This window comes from Podarcis muralis, chromosome 7 (assembly GCF_964188315.1).
Source record: "Podarcis muralis chromosome 7, rPodMur119.hap1.1, whole genome shotgun sequence".
NCBI classification, from domain to species: Eukaryota; Metazoa; Chordata; class Lepidosauria; order Squamata; family Lacertidae; genus Podarcis; species Podarcis muralis.
In genome coordinates, this window is record NC_135661.1 from 11,234,838 (window position 1) to 11,254,339 (window position 19,502).

General features: G+C 48.7%; 1 protein-coding gene across 2 annotated transcripts in view; it reads left to right on the plus strand.

Moving 5' to 3' along the window:
- The window catches only part of ARHGAP25 (Rho GTPase activating protein 25), a 32,923-nt gene that overhangs the window by 5,110 nt on the left and 8,311 nt on the right, over positions 1-19,502 (plus strand). Inside the window, exons 2-7 of one of the 2 annotated variants that reach the window (XM_028741210.2) lie at positions 6,539-6,738; positions 11,922-12,012; positions 12,434-12,553; positions 15,860-16,067; positions 16,618-16,750; positions 18,164-18,237. In XM_028741210.2, the coding sequence (XP_028597043.2) occupies positions 6,539-6,738; positions 11,922-12,012; positions 12,434-12,553; positions 15,860-16,067; positions 16,618-16,750; positions 18,164-18,237 (826 nt within the window). Of the gene's footprint in view, positions 1-6,538; positions 6,739-11,921; positions 12,013-12,433; positions 12,554-12,586; positions 14,835-15,859; positions 16,068-16,617; positions 16,751-18,163; positions 18,238-19,502 lie in introns of those variants that run through there. The other variant, XM_077931206.1, reaches the window with a different exon arrangement.

Here is a 19,502-nt window from a genome sequence, read left to right on the forward strand (position 1 = left end):
CTCGCTTTACTGGCCGTGGGAGCCAGCGTACAGCTTCTGGGTCATGTGGCCAGCATGACTAAGCCACTTCTGGCGAACCAGAGCAGCGCACGGAAATGCCGTTTACCTTCCTGCCGGAGCGGTACCTATTTATCTACTTGCACTTTGACGTGCTTTCGAACTGCTAGGTTGATAGGAACAGGGACGGAGCAACAGGAGCTCACCCCATCGTGGGGATTCGAACCACCGAACATCTGATCGGCAAGTCCTAGGCTCTGTGGTTTAACCCACAGCGCCACCTGCGTCCCATGGAGCAACGTAAATTGTTTTAAAAGAGGGTTAGATGAATTCCTGGAGGGGAGGTCTATTGATGGCTCTGCTCTGCCTCTACAGTCAGAGGCTTCTGAATACCAGTTGCTCTGAACCTCACAGGAGGGGGAGAGTTGCCCTTGCGCTTGAATCCTGCTTGTGGTTTTGCAACAGGTCACTGTGAAAACAAGATGCTGGATTAAATACGCCATTGGCCTGATCCAGCAGGCTTTTCTTACATTCTTAAAAACAACCACAACAGCCCTTTTCGCTGCAATATTTTCCACCCCACCCCCTTGCAGACGTTTGCGCTTCTGGGAAATAAAGAGTGTTTTCTCCAGCAGAGGAAACACCTTCAAACCTCTGGGAGGTTTAGATCAGAAAAAGGTTCTTCTCCGGAAGGTTTCTTTTCTTTAAAGGAAATAGTGGGAGACCCGATTATGGATCTCTAGTGTCTCGCCTTGATTGGGGCTTTGTGAGACAGATCAACGAAGCTCCCGCTTCGCAAAAGCTGGGTGGCTCATCCTCTCGCCGTTTGTTCTTCCTGCAGCCTTTTCAGCCAAAAGGCTGATCATGACAAAGGCATGAACTTCAAATGCCGAGGATCAGAGGAAGGAGACAATACTTTAATTCCACCTTACTTGATAAGACAAAAAATGAGCTTACAAAAGAAACACAGAGTGCAAATGAGTCAAAGCAGGCAAAGGGTGTCTGTGTCTCACTTTCCCACTCCTGCCTCCATTATCACAGTTGTGTGTGTGGTTGATCAATAACTCAACAAGCATTTGGACTGTTTGGAAACTTCACTTGCAGCTCAGATGCATAGCTGACAACCGTCCCTTATTTGGCGGGAAAGTCCCTTATCCCAGCGCTGCTGTCCCTTATTGATGATGTCCCTTAAATTTCCCGGGTTTCAAAGAAAGCAGCTCCTGTCCCTCCCTGCCGGCCAGGGAGGCTCCTCAACTGCGTTGCTCACCAATAAGGAGTCTAAGAACGACTGGGGGGTGGAGCTTGCATGCTTTGTGCCAATCAAATCGGCCGTGTTGCCTGGGGACTCGCTTTTGCTCAGCACTTCCCAGCGGAGAGGTGACAGTGGTTTTCCTTGCTGCATCCCCTTTGCTGGTTTGCTGCGCTGTGGGAACCACCACTTGAGGCTTCGTTTGGCTGCTGGGCTGGCTGGGCTTTTTGCCTTTGGCTCGGGAGCTGGTTGACTAAAATCCCTTATTTTGGCTGCTGGTCCCTTATTTTCGAGGCTGCTGGTCCCTTATTTTCAAATCTGTAAGTTGACAGCTATGCTCAGATGCCATTTCTGGAAGCTGCCCCATATAGAGTCTGATCCGTGGTCCTTCCAAGCCAACCTCCTCCAACTGCATGCCCTCCAAAACATTGGGACTATGACTCTTTTCAGATCCAGCATTCTAAAGTTGAGCCGGCTGGGGCTGATAGGAGTTGTAGTTCAAATCAACATCATCATAATTTTATCATTTATACCCTGCCCATCTGGCTGGGTTTCCCCAGGCACTCTGGGCAGCTCCCAGCATGGAAAAATGTTTTTTTAAAGAAAAGAGTCAACAATATCCCCAAGAACATCAGTGAGGTTACAGGGAACCAGACAGAGGGTCTTCTCAGTAGTGGCGCCCGCCCTGGGGAACACCCTCCCTTCAGATGTGAAGGAAATAAGCAGCTATCTTATCTTTAAAAGACATCTGAAGGCAGCCCTGTTTAGGGAAGTTTTTAATATTTGATGCTGTATTGTTTTTAACCCTTGATTGGGAGCCGCCCAGAGTGGCTGGGGAAACTCAGCCAGATGGCGGGGTCTAAATAATAAATTATTATTATTATTATTATTGTTGTTGTTGTTGTTGTTGTTGTTGCCTGAAGCATCAGGCCAATGGCCCATCTAGTCCAACATCCGGTTCTCATGGTGCGCAACCAGATGCCCCAATGGGGAAAACCGCAAGCAGAATTTGAGCACAACAGCCCTCTCCCCTCCTGTGGTTTCCAGCCAGGGGCGTAGCAAGGGGGTGCGATGGGGACGGTCCGCCCTGGGTGTCCCCATTGAGGGGGTGACAAAATGGCGAGTGGCACTCATCGTGGGGCCTGCAGCGTGCCGGAGCCACGCGTCTCAGGCACCCGCAAGCTCCATGATGTCCACCCGCTGCTTCCCCCCACCCCCAGCTATAGGGCAGCTGAGGCCCTGGCCCCCATGGCGTGCCCCATCCCTAATTCTCTCTCTTCCTTGCACCCGCCTTACCACAGGGGCAGCTCCAAGGGTTTAGGTATACAGTGGTACCTCGGGTTAAGAACTTAATTCATTCTGGAGGTCCGTTCTTAACCTGAAACTGTTCTTAACATGAGGTACCACTTTAGCTAATGGGGCCTCCTGCTGCCGCCGCGCGATTTCTGTTCTCATCCTGAAGCAAAGTTCTTAACCGGAGGTACTATTTCTGGGTTAGCGGAGTCCATAGCTGTCAACTTACAGATTTGAAAATAAGGGACCAGCAGCCTCAAAAATAAGGGATCAGCAGCCAAAATAAGGGATTTTCCAGGCACAGGTATGTTCAACTTCTGAGCCCCTCCGAGCCAAAGGCAGAAAGCCCAGCCAGCAGCCAAACGAAGCCTCAAGGGGTGGTTCCCACAGCGCAGCAAACCGGCAAAGGGGATGCAGCAAGGGAAACCACCGTCACCTCTTACCTGGGAAGCGCTGAGCAAAGGTGAGTCCCCAGGCAACGCGGCCGATTTGATCGGCACAGGGCATGCGAGCTCCACCCCCCCAGTCGTTCTTAGACTCCTTATTGGGTGAGCAACGCAGCCAAGCAACACAGTTGGAGCCTCCCTCCTCCCTAGCTGGCAGGGAGGGAGGGAGGGAGAGGAGCTGCTTCCTTTGAAACCCGGGAAATTTAAGGGACATCATCAATAAGGGACAGCAGCGGGACACGGCGCTGGGATAAGGGAGTTTCCCGCCAAATAAGGGACGGTTGACAGCTATGGGGGAGTCTGTAACCTGAAGCGTCTGTAACCCGAAGTACCACTGTACACACTTTCCATGTATACACAGAACCCTTCTTGGAACAGTACCCCAGTGTAAGATGCGTTTGCACTGCGTTGAATTCACATCTTCTCCATTTACCCACAACCTGATCCACAAGCCTCCAGCAGAGGGAGCTCATTAGCTAATGATGATGCTTAACCTTTACGGAGTTTGAGAGAGTCCTATGCATTACCTGGTGACAACAGCCCTGTAGAGCAAGTCAGGCCCCGTACTGAATCTGAGCAAGAGCCCACGTGACCTGGGCAGTTGAGTCTGCCTAGTTTCTGGCTCATCTCTCAGCAGCTTCAGAGTCACACTCAAATCAGTTTCATTTCCACTTTGCACCTTATGGCATGGCTGCTCTGTTTCTGCTGAAGCAAATATTTGAACGGCCTAATTTAGCCCTTGACACTTTGGGGAGGAGCCTTAGCCTGACAGGGCTGTTGCTGTTGTTGCATCTCCTGCTAAGGGATTTGGGGCAGCAAACTTGAGGAATGAAGGGCCAGATTTAGGTCTGATGAGGCTCTAAGCTACTGAAGGTAATGGGGCCCTTTCTATGTCCAGCTGTCCTTTGTCAACAACAAATTGTCACTGTTTTTTGTGTTGAATATGTGCTATTTGACGTTTTCATCCCCCAAAAGTTTTTGATTTGAGTTTCTTCTGAAATGAGGCTGCATCTTAATGTTGCATTTTAATCTTGTTTTTAAGTTCAGTTGTTTTTATACCTGGTGTTAGTCGCCCTGAGCCCAGTCTTGGCTGGGGAGGGCAGGGTATAAATAATAATAATAATAATAATAATAATAATAATAATAATAATAATAATAAAATTTATGCACCTAATAGGTATCTAAAGCCATTTTATTCTGGTTTTTTTAATCTTATATTTTGGAAATGTACATCCAGGTTTTTTCCCCTTTAATTTTTAAGGGGCCCCCAAGAGAGTGGGGCCCTAGACTATAGCTTGTTTAGCTTCTACGTAAATCTGGCACTGCCTGGGTGGAGATCCAGGCAACACAACAGAAATATTTAAAAAAAACTGTGCATGGCATGGAGAAGGTGGATAGAGAAAGGCCTACCCCACCCCATTTCCCATAGGAGGCTGTCATGGCCACCAGCCAAGATGGCTTTAAAAAGTTGTTGGCATCCGTCTGTCTCAAGAGACAATGGAGTGCACCTCCGGGGGTGAAGTTAAACTGCTTTGTTAGATGCTACAACCAAGTGATGGGGCCCTGTAGACAATTGGATGGGTCTTCCCTCCACAAGCACCCACAGCTGCTAGGAAGGAGAACAATAGCCAGAGAGAGTGTGGGTGAGCTGAGCTGGAAGAAGGCTGGCCGCCAGAGACACAGAGACCTGCTAGTGCTATATCCAAAGCTACATCTAATGGAGAAGAAATATCTGGGGTGTGAATGCTGTGAGCCCCTCAGTCTTATGCTCAGGTTGTATGTTGTCAGCATCTGTCTGTCTTGAGAGACAATGGAGTGCGTCTCTAGGGATGAAGCCAAACTGCTGCGTTAGCTGCACTGAAGTGACCTCCCTGGGGCACAAGCCATCTTGCTCTGCCCAGAGGGCAAGACCCCACTCTCAGCCTCACTGGTGTGGTCCAAAGGAAAGTTGAGCAATACATTCAGCACCAACAGGAGTTGCTGAAAGGAGGCATACAAGACACCTTCCAATCGTCTTAGGGACTTGTTACCGTATGTACTGAGTTGAATAGGATCCAGAATGCAGCAGTCTGATTGCTCCTAGAACAATAGGATCCAGAATGCAGCAGTCTGATTGGTCCTAGAACAATAGGATCCAGAATGCAGCAGTCTGATTGGTCCTAGAACAATAGGATCCAGAATGCAGCAGTCTGATTGGTCCTAGAACAATAGGATCCAAAATGCAGCAGTCTGATTGGTCCTAGAACAATAGGATCCAAAATGCAGCAGTCTGATTGGTCCGCAGGAGCCACCCAATCCAGCTCCAGGTGGAAGTGAATCTGCAACCTGATTGACCTACAGGAGAATCCCGGAATTAGCCAATCACGTGGGGCCCGTTGTGTAGATAATGTATATAAAGCAGACATCCTGGGGGAACTTCCATTCCTCCTCACTACTATGAGCTGAATAAAGAGCATGAAATCCACTCTCGACTCCAAGTATATTTCAGGACTCCACTCCAGATTTGTATAGGGTTTACTCCTTGGCCTTTTCTCCTCCTGAAGATATCCTGCAAAGCAGTGGAGGTTTAGGACCAGAGTTTTCCTTCTCCTAATGGGCTTCCTTCCCAGGGGGATGAGCCCCGCCTGCCACTCATTGCCCTCCTACCATACATGCAGAAACCACCTTTCTGACCATTGGTCCCACTCTTGGTCTCATCCGCTCAATCTGCCGCACATGCAGGGGCACGTCCCAAACTCACTGAGGGTTTGAGGACCACTGGCTACCCTCACCTGGTTTAGTGGGCCGGTGAGAGCTGTTTCCTGGGGTGTGGCCGCTGTCCCACGCTGACAGCTTTTAGGAGTCACAGGTGAGAGCTGGGGGGCAAAAGTGTGCAAACTCCCCCAGAAGGAACATTCCTCCTCCTCTAACACCCCCAATGACAAAACAATCAAATTATCAATAAGAAGAATGAACAACAATAATTTTAAACATTCAAAAGTTAAATTAACAGTAGACTAAAAACAGGTCAAAACTCCCATCAACTTTCTGAACATCTGATTAGGTTTAGAATCATGCAGTTGGAAGCGGCCGTGAGAGCCATCTGGTCCAACTCCTTGCAATGCAATAATCTTTTGCCCAGTGTGGCATTCCTGGCACGGGACACAAATGTCCTGTCCTGATTTTTCTTGGTGGCTGCCAAGGAAGGCCCCCGGCAGGTCCCCCTCATTCCTGAACAGCCGCATTTCATAAGAAAATCTGATGTCCTGGTTGGCAGCTTCTTTCGGTTGCTTGCCTGCATTTGTGAAGACGAACGCCCACGCAGGAAAAAGGAAGTCCATTTGAACAAATAGCTGCGGTGGCTTCCTTTCTCAAAGCTACGGGCTGCCGCGAGCCCTGCCATTCGGCAGCAATATCTCCTTGGACTCACTCCTCTGCTCTTTGCTTCGTCGGTGCAATGGTGGATTTTCCTCCCTGACGGGCCTGAGCCACTTCTGGGCCAGAAACGCTTTGCTCTGGGGTGTGTGTGGGTGTTCCCCCTGCTCCAGCTCACTGCCTCTTGCTTCTCCCCCAGTCCGCTCCCAGAGCATGATGGCCGTCGACCCGAAGGGCTCGGGGAGCTGGCCCCATCCTCCCAACCTTCTGGAGCGGCCCCTGAAGGCCGGCTGGCTGAAGAAGCAGCGCTCCATCGTCAAGAACTGGCAGCAGAGGTACTTTGTCCTGAAAGGGCAGCACCTGTATTACTACAAGGATGAAGAGGACCTCAAGCCCCAGGTACTGTTCAGGAAGAGGGTCCAGAGGGATCGCCCTGGTGGTCCGGGCTCTCCGTGGGCCAGGGGGAAAGAGCGCAGTCTCAGGCAGAACTGGCCCAGGATGTTCTGCCACCTGAGGCCCAACAGCCACCTGAGGTGACTGAAAATGGCCAGGGGAACCCCCGGTGCTCTGAAGGTGGAGGAAAAAGGAAGCTGGAGAAGAGCAGGTGGTGGGGCAGTGGGCGACAAGCACAGGAGGTGGCGCCCTTGAGGCCCCCAGAACTGCTGGCCCTACCTACTGTCCTGAGCCTGCCGCCTGAGGCAACTGCCTCACAGAGCCCCATGAGTGGGCCGGCCCTGGTGGCAGGAGAGGCTGCGGAAGCAAAGTCAGTGAAGTTCTTGTGAGGTGAGCTTGGGGGGGGGGGGGGAAAGGGCTGATAATATTGTCACACCTCAGAAGAGAAAGGCAAGGTGGAGCAGCCCCCAAATTCTTCCCTGGCTCAGATTGAAATCCAAGCCGGAGAAGCGATTCTGGGTTGACTCCTGCAAGTTCTCTTCTGCCCCACCTGCAAGCTAGTGGAGCTGCTTTTCTCTGCTAGCTTGTATGGGGAGGAATCTTGCAGGGGCAAAATCCAAAGGGTAGCAGGGGGCTCTTTTTTTGCCCCTGTAGTGCAGATGTGAGAAGGGCAGGGGAGATGGGCAAACCATGGTTTGATGTAGCCTTCTTTTGAAACCAACCACTGTTTCCTAAAAACCATGATTCGTGCTCTGGACAATATGACAAACTAAGATTCAGGGAAAGTGGGCAAAAGGGTGGGGGGAGCTGGGGGTCCTTCTCCTGGCTGTGGGGAGGGGCTGGGGCAGGGCTTGTGGAGGCACCTCCTTGCTTACGCAGATCTCACTGTCCTGCAGCTTGCATAAAGTGTGAACCAGATTCTGAGCTTTCAACTTCTTTGGTAATGTTATCCAATATAAGGCCTTGCTGGTTTCCTCTGCATCTAGTTGCATCCCACTGCTGACGTTGGTAGTTGGCCACAACCCATATCTATCCTGTTGTTGCTTATGGAAAACTGCATTTTGATACATTTCCCCCCCAAACCAGCTTCAATCTGAATTGAGAAGATCGATGACACAGCTGCATTTCTAGCTGGCAATGTGTACACAGCCTTGGTGGCATTTTCATGTTTTAAGCGCTGAACAAGTTGCCGGCGTCATAAGCTAAATATATACCCAGCTTCCTTCCCCATTTCACAGAGCAGCTGGTATTACACTGGTGGACTATAAATTCTTCTTCTTTCATGATGTAGATTAAGATTCACAAAGTCAGATTTTGTGACACCGTCACCAGAAAGTTTGCTAGAAAACATTTGTAGAATGTTTGCAAAATGATACGCTTCCTGGAGAGGCAATTTTCCCTTTCTTTTTCAGAAGGGTAGAATTTGAGCCACCCCCTTCAGTGGATTCTACCACTGGGAAGCTCACTTCCACAAGCTTTAGCCTTGGGCAAATGTTGAATGGCATGAGTGAAATTCACACAGGACAAGTCTTTTCAAAGGGCTCCTGAATAGAACCTCCATCTTCAAGAGAAGTCTATCTCTGAGTTTTAGATGCTGGGCACAAAGAGCGGGAGAAGGTCACTGTTGCCTTTATGCCTCTGCCGCTGCTTCTCAGGGGCAGCGGGCTGACCACAAAATGAGGGGCTAGAATGATGCACTTTGCTCTGGCTCACGAAGACAGTTCTTTTATTCTTACTTTTCTGCACACTTTTTCTGCTGGGGGTGGGGAAAAGGTCTTTCCAGTGGTGTCCAAACTTTTTTCAAAGGGGGGCAGATCTGATGAAGTGAAGGGCCGTGGGGGCCAACCAAAGGGCCAATCAAAGTTGTTGACCTTTTTTTACAAAGTTGTTGAGGTTTTTTTAGGATTTTATCCCAGGAAATTAAATGGAATAAACTGACTGGCGAGAGCTGGATTAAGCCCCCAAAACGGACTTTGGACATGCCTGCTCCCACCCCAGACCAAATTACCGTATTTTTCGCTCTATAAGACGCACCAGACCATAAGACGCACCTAGTTTTTGGAGGAGGAAAACAAGAAAAAAAATATTCTGAATCTCAGTGTGCAGTGAAAGCAGCAATCCCTCTTGCTGTTCTGGCTTCTGCGATAGCTGTGCAGCCTGCATTCACTCCATAAGACGCACACATGTTTCCCCTTACTTTTTAGGAGGGAAAAAGTGAGTCTTATAGAGGAAAAAATATGGTACCTCTAAAGGCCCTCATTCATTGGCAGTGATCTTGTCAGCCCCTGCTCAAGAAACTCTTCGCTAGGGGTACTTATAATAAACTTATAATAAACTATGTGCCCCAAACAAATCAAGACCTGCTAAAATAGAGAAACATGAGCCTGGATCCTGTGCTTCGAGCAGCAGGTCAAAATCTGCAGAGATCAGTAGGTAGAGTCACCTAGAATCACAGAACTGTAGAGCTGGAAGGGAGCCCTGAGAGTCATCTAGTCCAGCCCCCTGCTATGCAGGAAGAAGCATTCATATTGTGGTGGAGACGAACTGCCATCAAAGGCGCAGGAGCAGAGGCTGGTTAAACAGTTGGCAGTGTTGCAGGAATTTATGTATAGGTCGGGGGGGGGGGGTTGCCCCTCCAGCAGATATCATGCACATGCAGCCCACTACCAAAATCAGCACCATCGCTTTTGTGACTTTTATGATTTGTCCTCACAAAACACTTCATCACAGTTTCTTCCTATCTATTCAAAGGGCCTTTGTTGCACGATACCAAATGTAAGAATTCACTGATAAATGTATCTATGTACAGTGGTACCTCAGGTTATATACGCTTCAGGTTACATATGCTTCAGGTTACAGACTCTGCTAACCCAGAAATAGTGCTTCAGGTTAAGAACTTTGCTTCAGGATGAGAACAGAAATTGGGCTCTGGCGGCGCAGCAGCAGGAGGAGGCCCCATTAGCTAAAGTGGTGCTTCAGGTTAAGAACAGTTTCAGGTTAAGTACGGACCTCCGGAACGAATTAAGTACTTAAGCTGAGGTACCACTGTACTGGCTCACTGGGGAAACTTTAGAAATTCATATAGACATGTGAGCTCAGCTACTCAGCAGCCCCTCTGCCTGAGTGATAATCCCTGGCATCCTGATACCTGAGTGCCAGACAGGTAGCCATTCCAGAAATAAGAAACCCAGATGAAGACAAAAGGGTGTGATTAACTTGGCTGGGAAACAGGGAAATGTAGATATCTCTTTTGTTACACTCCATGGGTGTTTGGTGGAGGGCAAGGGGAACCATGGGGCAGGGTCCAGGATGCTCAGATTACTGCCACCAGACCTCCCCTTTCATGATGTATTAGTGATGTAGTTTGGGGGGGGGGGGGTATAACATGGGGATTAGCAGCTAATAAAAGCTTGGGGGCTCCTTTGTTCGGGGCTTCCATCTTGTTCCACCTTGTGGCAGGTGGGAGTCCGGTCACGACAGTCTTCAATAAAGACCAAGCCTACTGGCTTCTGTTTTGCTCTGGTATTCCTGGCTGGTGTCCTTGTTCTTTGTCCAAGGGAGCCCTCAGATTTCTCTGTTAACAGCAGTCTCATCTGCTCGAAGCTGCACGGCTTCTCTGCCCCCACCACTATAGTTCCTCTCTTCTGATTTCACTTCCCATTTGCACAGATCCATCCTGGGTCTCGCTCCACCCACACGTCTGCTTCAACCTCCTCCTGCCTTTGACTTCTGCCACAATGCTTCCTGTGGCAGGAAAAGACCCTGCAAGCCCACACACTTAATCTGTCACACCCACGAGTTATCTGGCGATGATGTGCAATCTTCACGATAAAAAGACTTTGCACCTTTAAAAAAAAAAATTTAGGTGCAATACAGTTGAGTAACCATGAAAACACCCAAGGCAGCCCTTGCTACCAGTTTGGCTCAAATCATCTGCCTTTTCCTCGTGACTGACTCATGATGTTGTCATCTGAGCTCTTCCTTTGACATGAAGAAAAGGCTGTGTCTCCTTTCATTGGGGCAGGGCTGAAATTCCACCCTGCCTGCCCCCCCCCCCCCGCCACCCAGTTTCCCAAAAATATTTCCCCCTTGCAAAAAACAGGGACTGATGTTCTGTTCCTTTCTGGATGGGGGAGTGGGGAGTAATAGAATCATAGAATCGTAGATTGGGAAGGGACCCTAAGGGCCATCTAGTCTAATAATAGTAATAATAATAATAATAATAATAATAATAATAATAATAATAATAATAATAATAATAATTTATTATTTGTACCCCCAGCCACTGGTTTCCCCAGCCACTCTGGGCGGCTTCCATAGAAACCAAAAAACACTAAAATATCATACATTAAAAACTTCCCTGAACAGGGCTGCCTTAAGATGTCTTCTGAATGTCAGGTAGTTATTTATCGCTTTGACATCTGATGGGAGGGCGTTCCACAGGGCGGGCGCCACTACCGAAAAGGCCCTCTGCCTGGTTCCCTGTAGCTTTGCTTCTCGCAATGAGGGAACCGCCAGAAGGCCCTCGGAACTGGACCTCAGCGTCCGGGCAGAACAATGGGGGTGGAGACGCTCCTTCAGTGCTGGAATCACAGCTGAAGAATCAGTGACAGGCCTGGCCACCCAAACTCTGTTTTAGAAATTTTCAGCAAAGAAGAGTCCACCACCTTCCTAGGGAGTCCATTCAACTGTCAATAATAAAATATTGCTTTTTTGTTTTCAAAGATCTTTATTGAAACTTAACATATATGCATAATAACCAAAATTCCCAATGATTCCCTCACATCAAATATAATTATCTAAATTACAACAGTTGCATAATTATACACTTAATTATAAAACTCATCACCCACCCTCTACTTCCCTCCACAGCAATTCGACTTCTGTATATTTCTTTCTACCTTTCCCCCCTTGCATTCTATAATAAATTATTTTTGTTAAATTCTGATTTTTCTTTCTTTCTTTCTTTTGTTGTTGCTTACATTGTTTATTCTAAGCCTATTAACATGCCATTTTTAGAACAATATTTTGGCATATAATCTTCAAAATACTTCCACTCCTTTCTTAACTTTTGATTTGATTGCTATCTTATAATTGAAGTTAATTTTGCCAATCCTATATACTCACTTAATTTACAAATCATAAAATATTGCTTTATGTTTCACACTTGCTGCTGTTTCTGGTTTCAGGGATCGATACGCCTTCATGGAAGCTCCATCAGGGAGGTGGCAGCCACGGGCTCTGACGAAGTGGGGAGATTTATCTTTGAGATCATCCAAGGTGAGCAGCCCTCAATGGCATGGCAATTTCAGATTCAGGTAGGTAGCCGTGTTGGTCTGATGCAGTAAAAAGGTAAAGGGACCCCAGAGTCGTCCGCGACTGGACCTAATGGTCAGGGGTCCCTTTACCTTTACCTTTAGCGCACACTGGGGAGGAGCTTTTTGGAACAAAGCAGGGAGTGGCCAGAACTGCTGTTTCCTCATTTTTTATTTTATTTTTTTAAAGCTAGCTCTGAATAAATGTTGATTTTAAGTGCCCTTTTTGGATTCAGCCCTGGGGAAACACTGCTCCTTTGAGTCGCTGCCATATTTTACAGGCAAAAGCCTGTTGGGGAAAGATATTAGTAGGGAGAGAACTCCATCTGCAGTGGTTTCTCCACTTTTTAGGAAGAGTAACTTGCTTTTTTTCCACCCCCACGCAGGCGTCTCGGGAGACCAGAATCGTGTGGGACAAGACTCTTACGTGCTGATGGCCAGTTCCCAGTCTGACATGGAGGACTGGGTGAAATCCCTCCGCCGCATGGTGGGGTCTCCCTTAGGAGGTAAAGGGGGATGCAAAGCTCTTTTGTATCAACATGCTGTTGGCCTAACCACCATTTAATGTACTTTCCATCCATTTCAGTAGGGCAAGAGACATTCCCACCTTTTAGCTTTTCATCTTGCTGAAACTCTGAGGATGTGAGAGAGCTGTGGGGTTGCAGCTTTGTGAGAGCTGTGTTGTAGCGAGCCTCAGCAATGCACAAGTTGTTGTTCTGCTATTCATTACCCACCCTTCACCCCAAGATCCCAGAGTGGGTGGCATCATTAAAACACAATACAGTGCTACCTTGGGTTAAGAACTTAATTCATTCTGGAGGTCCATTCTTAACCTGAAACTGTTCTTAACCTGAAGCACCACTTTAGCTAATGCGGCCTCCTGCTGCTGCTGCGCCACTGGAGCCCGATTTCTGTTCTCATCCTGAAGCAAAGTTCTTAACCTGAGGTACTGTTTCTGGGTTAGCAGAGTCTGTAACCTGAAGCGTATGTAACCTGAGGTGCCACTGTATTATAAACAATTGAAAACAATTTGCAATCTTAAAAATCAGATGAGTCCTAAAAGCATACGTGCATGCTGAAGAGCCAGGTGTGAGCAAGGTGCTTTTGGCACTAAGGGTGTGGGTGGCGCTGTGGTCTAAACCACTGAGCCTCTTGGGCTTGCCGATCAGTAGGCCGGCAGTTCGAATCCCTGCGACTGGGTGAGCTCCCTTTGCTCGGTCCCAGCTCCTGCCAACCTAGCAGTTTGAAAGCACACCAATGCAAGTAGATAAATAGGTACTGCTGCAGTGGGAAGGTAAATGGTGTTTCCATGTGCTCTGGCTTCCATCACAGTGTCCCGTTGCGCCAGAAGCGGTTTAGTCCTGCTGGCAGCATGACCTAGAAAGCTGTCTGTGGACAAACACTAGCTCCCTCGGCCTGAAAGCGAGATGAGCACTGCAACCCCATAGTCGCCTTTGACTGGACTTAACCATCCAAGGGTCCTTTACCTTTTACCTTAGGGTGCTGGAAAATGGGTGTGGAAGATCCATATTATCCCCTGACTGCCAGTTGAATGTTCCTGGGGTGGGTGTAAGCAAATGTAGGGGTTAGTGTTGGACTAAGAACTGGGAGTCCTGCGTTCAAATCCCCACTTGGCAATGACGCTCGCTGGGTGACCCTGCCTCTCAGCCTAACCTACCTTACAGGCTTGTTGGGATTACACGAAGACAAGAACAACCTTGGAGGGAAAAAAGTGGGACAGAAACTCAGCAAATAAATAAAACAAATATGCATATTATTTATACGCCATATTTCCAACAAACTGCCTCTGTGGTGGTATGCAAAGAAAGCATGCATAATTTTGTAATTAGTTTGGCCTTGGCAACAAGAGGCCACCTTAGTGGTGAAGACAAGGAGGCCTTGATGTGACGAGGACCCAGAGACGCTTGCGCCTGTTACTGGCAGATGGCTGGGCTTCCCCAGGCCACCTCATGAAGAGCCCATTCAGAGCCCGTCTGTTAGCCACTCGTCATTGTAGACCTTGACTCGGCTGCAGGCTTCAGAGCCCTGACTCTGACATGGGCAGCGTCATCACTGACACAGCCGTATTCCTGTCGGAGAGACTTTGGGCTCCTGCTCGATCATCCACGGAGCATATTGATTTTTCAAAGTGCTTTAGTCTTTGGCCTCGTAACAACCGGGGGAGGCAGGCTGCGGACGCCCTCCCTTTCGAAGGCTGTGCCGTAATTTCAAGGCAGAAGGCGAGATGTGATCCCAGGCCCCAGACTGACTAGCGCTGAATCGTGGCGCCGTTTTGGAGGGAAATGACTGCCTCTTTCTTTTGCTGCAAAGAAGGGAGCCGTGATGTGGAGAGGGCAGCTTCCGCCTGAGTGAAGGAAGTCATAGGCAGGAGTAATGGAAGGAAGCACCCGTTTACTACGTACAATGACAGGTTTATGATGGTTTTCTAAAAGCCAAAGAGCTCTTTGTCAGATCCTTGCCCCTCTCGACGTTCCTGGGAAGAAGGATGTGTGGATGCTGGGCTGATTTGGAAAGGGAAGAGACTCCAGGATTTCCTTCAGAATCTGGAAGCAAGGATGAGAACAGGAGCCTGTCTAAAGGCGTAGAAGCAAGTTCTGAAGTCCCTTTCTGGTTGGAACTTGGACTTCTCTGCCATCCTCTTCCTGCCTGGACTCCCGATGAAGGGCTGGGAGTTGGGTTTTTGCTTTCCAGACCTGGAGATGTTCTTTTGCTGGGAGTACAGGAAGAAGCAGCAGCAGCAGCAGCAGTCCATGGCCCACAGGAAAGGTACTTCTGCCTCCTTAAATTCCAGCCTCTTAGAAATTCCATGCGCAGTGCAAGCTGCCACAAAGTGGGCTTCGTTTTGACTGGTGCAGCAGCAGTGCCCACAAATGCACCAGGAGCTCTCTGAAGAGGAGGATTTAGGAGAGCGCAACCGGTTTGCCCGCCCTGTGCACTGAGCTGGAAGGGTGTTGCAGGGGACACTGCAACAATGACCATCAATGGAAGGCAGGGGGTGGGGGGCCTGAATTTTGGTGTTGCACAGAGCGCTGCTGAAATTTTAAAGCCCAAAGTCCGCCACTGCTCTCTGTGTGTTATACAGCAGGACCTGACTTGCCAAATGCCAAGAGCCACAGAAAAGCTTTTGTCTCTAAAGTGTGAAATAAAATTGGCAGGAATGGCTGAGCTGCGAGTCAAGGAAGTCTCTAATTCAAATCTCACCTCTGCAATACTCAGTAGGTGGTCTTAGAAAAGCTACTACTCTTCCCCCTCTCATCTATCACAGGGGGATGAGAGGAGCCCACATTGAAAGGCTGTTGTAGTAGGTAGTAAGGTTTGTTTGTGTTATTTCATCATTTGTACTCTCATATTTTTAAAAATGCAAAAGTACTTTGTTGTTTCATCATTTGCACTTCTGTATTTTGAGTTCCACAGAATTTCAGTTAAGGATGATCTGCGTCAGACTTGCCCCAACCTGGTGCCTTAGTGGGTTGTGTAAACCACTGTTCTGAATGATGCTTTTTATAGGGTGTAGTATGGGGTCGGGGGGCACTGGGGGTGAATTTATGGAAACAAGGGGGCAGTGGTCTGAAAAAGGTTGAGACCCACTGTTCCCAATTTTGGATTACAACTCCCATCAACCCATCCCTGCTCCCATCAGACCAGCATCATATGGCTGATGGGACTTGTAGTCAGTAAAATCTGGGCAGGGATGCAGAAACAGAACTGAGGATTAAGTGGGCTGGTTCCAGAACAGGACATTGTGAGAACCTATCTTTCTTTTGTGTCTTCTTCTCTCCCCCCGCCCCCAGTGGTTTTTGGCCAACAGCTGGTGGAGACCATGGTGTATGAGCAGAAATTTGGGAAGCATCAGGTCCCCATCTTGGTTGAGAAATGTGCCGAGTTCATCAGGAAGCACGGCCTGAACGAAGAGGGCATCTTCCGACTTCCTGGCCAGGACAACCTGGTGAAAGAGTTGCGGGATGCCTTTGACGCGGGAGAGAGGCCATCCTTTGACCAGTAGGTGGCGTATTTCTCAAGGGAATCCAAGGCTGCCAGTTCTGGGATTTCACACCCCACATTCTCCCCACACTTTAGGCCAGGGGTCAGCAACCTTTTTCAGCCGTGGGCTGGTCCACTGTCCCTCAGACCATGTGGTGGGCCAGACCATTTTTTGGGGGGGCGGGGGGGGATGAATTCCTATGCCCCACAAATAACCCAGAGATGCATTTTAAATAAAAGGACACATTCGACTCACGTAAAAACACACTGATTCCTGGACCATCCGCAGGCCGGATTGAGAAGGCGATTGGGCCTCATCCTGCCCCCGGGCCTTAGTTTGCCTACCCCTGCTTTAGGCTCACATGCATGCCTTCAGAGAAATGCTGGAATAAAAGTATTTTGATACGGTGTTCTATTTGGGTGCTGAATTATGCCCTACTTTTGAAGTGAAACCTAGAGTTGCCTGGGTATGACATGTCCCCATTTTCCCAGCCCTGTTTGTGGGGTCTGCTCCTGCCAGTAGCAAGGTCTTTTGCATGCCTCTCTATCTCCTTTCCTTATTTTGCAGAGACACAGACGTGCACACGGTGGCTTCTCTGCTTAAACTCTACCTCAGGGAACTCCCTGAGCCTGCCATACCTTGGACACAGTACGAGGATTTCCTCTTGTGCGGCCAGCTTCTGACGGCCGATCAGGCAAAGGTTCGGAATAACGCACCTCTTGTCAGTATTCTCATGTTACTTTCCAGGACGCAGTGAATGTGCACACTTATTCTATGGGTTATGTAAACAGCCTGAGCTGCCTTGGGACGCACCTCCAAGGGCAGTACAGTGGTACCTCAGAAGTCGAACGGAATCCATTCCGGAAGTTCAGAAACCAAGGCGCGGCTTCCGATTGGCTGCAGGAATCTCCTACAGCCAATCAGAAGCTGCGGAAGCCCCGTCAGACGTTCGGGTTCCAAAGAACGTTCACAAACCTGAACACTCACTTCCAGGTTTGTGGCGTTCGGGAGCCAAAACGTTGGACTCGCAAGGTGTTCGGGATCCAAGGTACGACTGTATTCGCTTTCTCTCCCTCCCACAGTCCTCACAAAAATTGCACCTCCAAAGCTGCTCTTTGCATGTCACAGGAAGTTCCTGTTGAAGCCAATGAAGCCTCCCATTGAAATGCAAACAGCGCTTTCTGAGATTCTTGCCAGTGCATTATAAAGGTAAAGGTACCCCTGCCCGTACGGGCCAGTCTTGACAGACTCTGGGGTTGTGCGCCCATCTCACTCAAGAGGCCGGGGGCCAGCGCTGTCCGCAGACACTTCCTGGTCACGTGGCCAGCATGACAAAGCTGCATCTGGCGAGCCAGCGCAGCACACGGAACGCCGTTTACCTTCCCGCTGGTAAGCGGTCCCTATTTATCTACTTGCACCTGGGGGTGCTTTCGAACTGCTAGGTTGGCAGGCGCTGGGACCGGTAGCAGCGGGAGCGCACCCCGCCGCGGGGATTCGAACCGCCGACCTTTCGATCGGCAAGTCCTAGGCGCTGAGGCTTTTACCCACAGCGCCACCCACGTCCCGCCAGTGCATTAGCAAGGAGAAAAAGAGAGCTACTCTTTTGACCATGGCCCCCCTGAAGCTGCTCAGGCTTTCCCCTGCCCAGCTGCTATTGGCATAAGGAAAACCATGTATGTTGATTGCGTTCAAAGACTTAGGGCTCACCACATTTTTGCTTGCTCTGCTGCACCCCAAACCCGCTGTTTACCGCTGAATCTCGAGTTTTCTCTGGACCAATGTTTGCTCCAATTTACTGCCCAAAAGCGGGTTTTCTGGGACAAAGCAGTGGGACAAAAGCAAAAGCACTTGAACCGATGCTTTGTAGGCCTGGGAGAAGTGCAAGGATAAGAGCTTTGGATATTGAAAAAGACTTCCTCAGAAGGTTTTTAAATGGAGGTTTGGTGGTCATCTGTTCGGGATCCTTTAGCTGTGATTCCTGCATTGCAGGCGGCTGGACTAGATGGGCCTTTGTGTCCCCTTCCAAGTCTACGGTTCTATGAAATGACAGTGTTATTTTGTGCTAGGGATAAATGCTTGTGACAACTGAAAACCCAGCCTTATCTTCTTCTAGGGTCATCGTCAGCTAGTGAAGCAGCTGTCTCTTCTGCCTCGGGACAATTACAACCTCCTCAGTTACATCTGCCGGTAGGTGCCCATTCACTGATGTACAGTCATACCTTGGGTTACAGATGCTTCAGGTTGCGTGTTTTCGGGTTGTGCACCGCGCCGAACCCAGAAGTACAGTGGTGCCTCGCAAGACGAAAATAATCCGTTCTGTGATTCTCTTCGTCTAGCGGTTTTTTCGTCTTGCGAAGCAACCCTATTAGCGGCTTAGCGGATTAGCGCTATTAGCGGCTTAGCGGCTTAGCGGCTATTAAAGGCTTAGCGGCTTAGCTGCTAAAAGGCTATTAGCGGCTTAGCAGCTTAGAAAAAGGGGGGGAAGCGGGGGGGAAATTGCAAGACTAGTAAGACGTTTCGTCTTGCGAAGCAAGCCCATAGGGAAAATCGTCTTGCGAAGCAACTCAAAAACAGAAAACCCTTTCGTCTAGCGGGTTTTCCGTCTTGCGAGGCATTCGTCTTGCGGGGCACCACTGTACTGGAACAGGTTACATCCGGGTTTTGGCGCATGCGCAGAAGCGCCGAATCACGACTCGCACATGCGCAGACACGGCACTGTGGGTTGCGAACGCTGCGGGTTGCTAACGTGCCTCCCGTACGGATCATGTTCGCAACCCGAGCATCCACTGTATTTGCATCTCGCCATTTTACGCCAGGAGATGTACAAGTTGCCACACCCAAACCCTCTCGCTGGCAGGGCACTCATTTGCAGACCACAGAGTGCTGTGAATTTCAGTCCCTACCTTTGGGACCGTCACATTGTTAGAGCTGGAAATCTTAATCTTCTGTTTGTCCGAGAAAGAAGTAAGCAGAAACATTTGGCAATTTTCAGATTCTTCAGGACTGGGACAATAAGTAGAAAGAACGTATAGAGCACCGGTTTTGTTTTAATATGTATGTTTTGTTCTCGTTTTCTATTTTTATGTTGTTAACTATCCTGTGATCTTTGCATGGAGGGCAATATACAAATTTGAATAATAATAATAATAATAATAATAATAATAATAATAATAATAAGTTCCCAAAGTGGGCACTGGAGATATAACTGGCAGGTATCGGATCAAGTTTATAAGCTTTGTTGAATTAATTGTTATATGTAAAAAAAGCAATAAAATACCTTTTTTTTAAAAAAAGTTGGCGCCAGGAGGCATGCTTTTCTCCCCTCAATATGCAGATGAAGCATTTGCACAGGCTAAACTGAGAGAGTGTTTTAGTTTTTTTAAAATAAAGTAAAATGCTGTCAATTTGCAACTCATGCATGTGTAATTTCAGCTTTACGTGCTGCCAGCAAG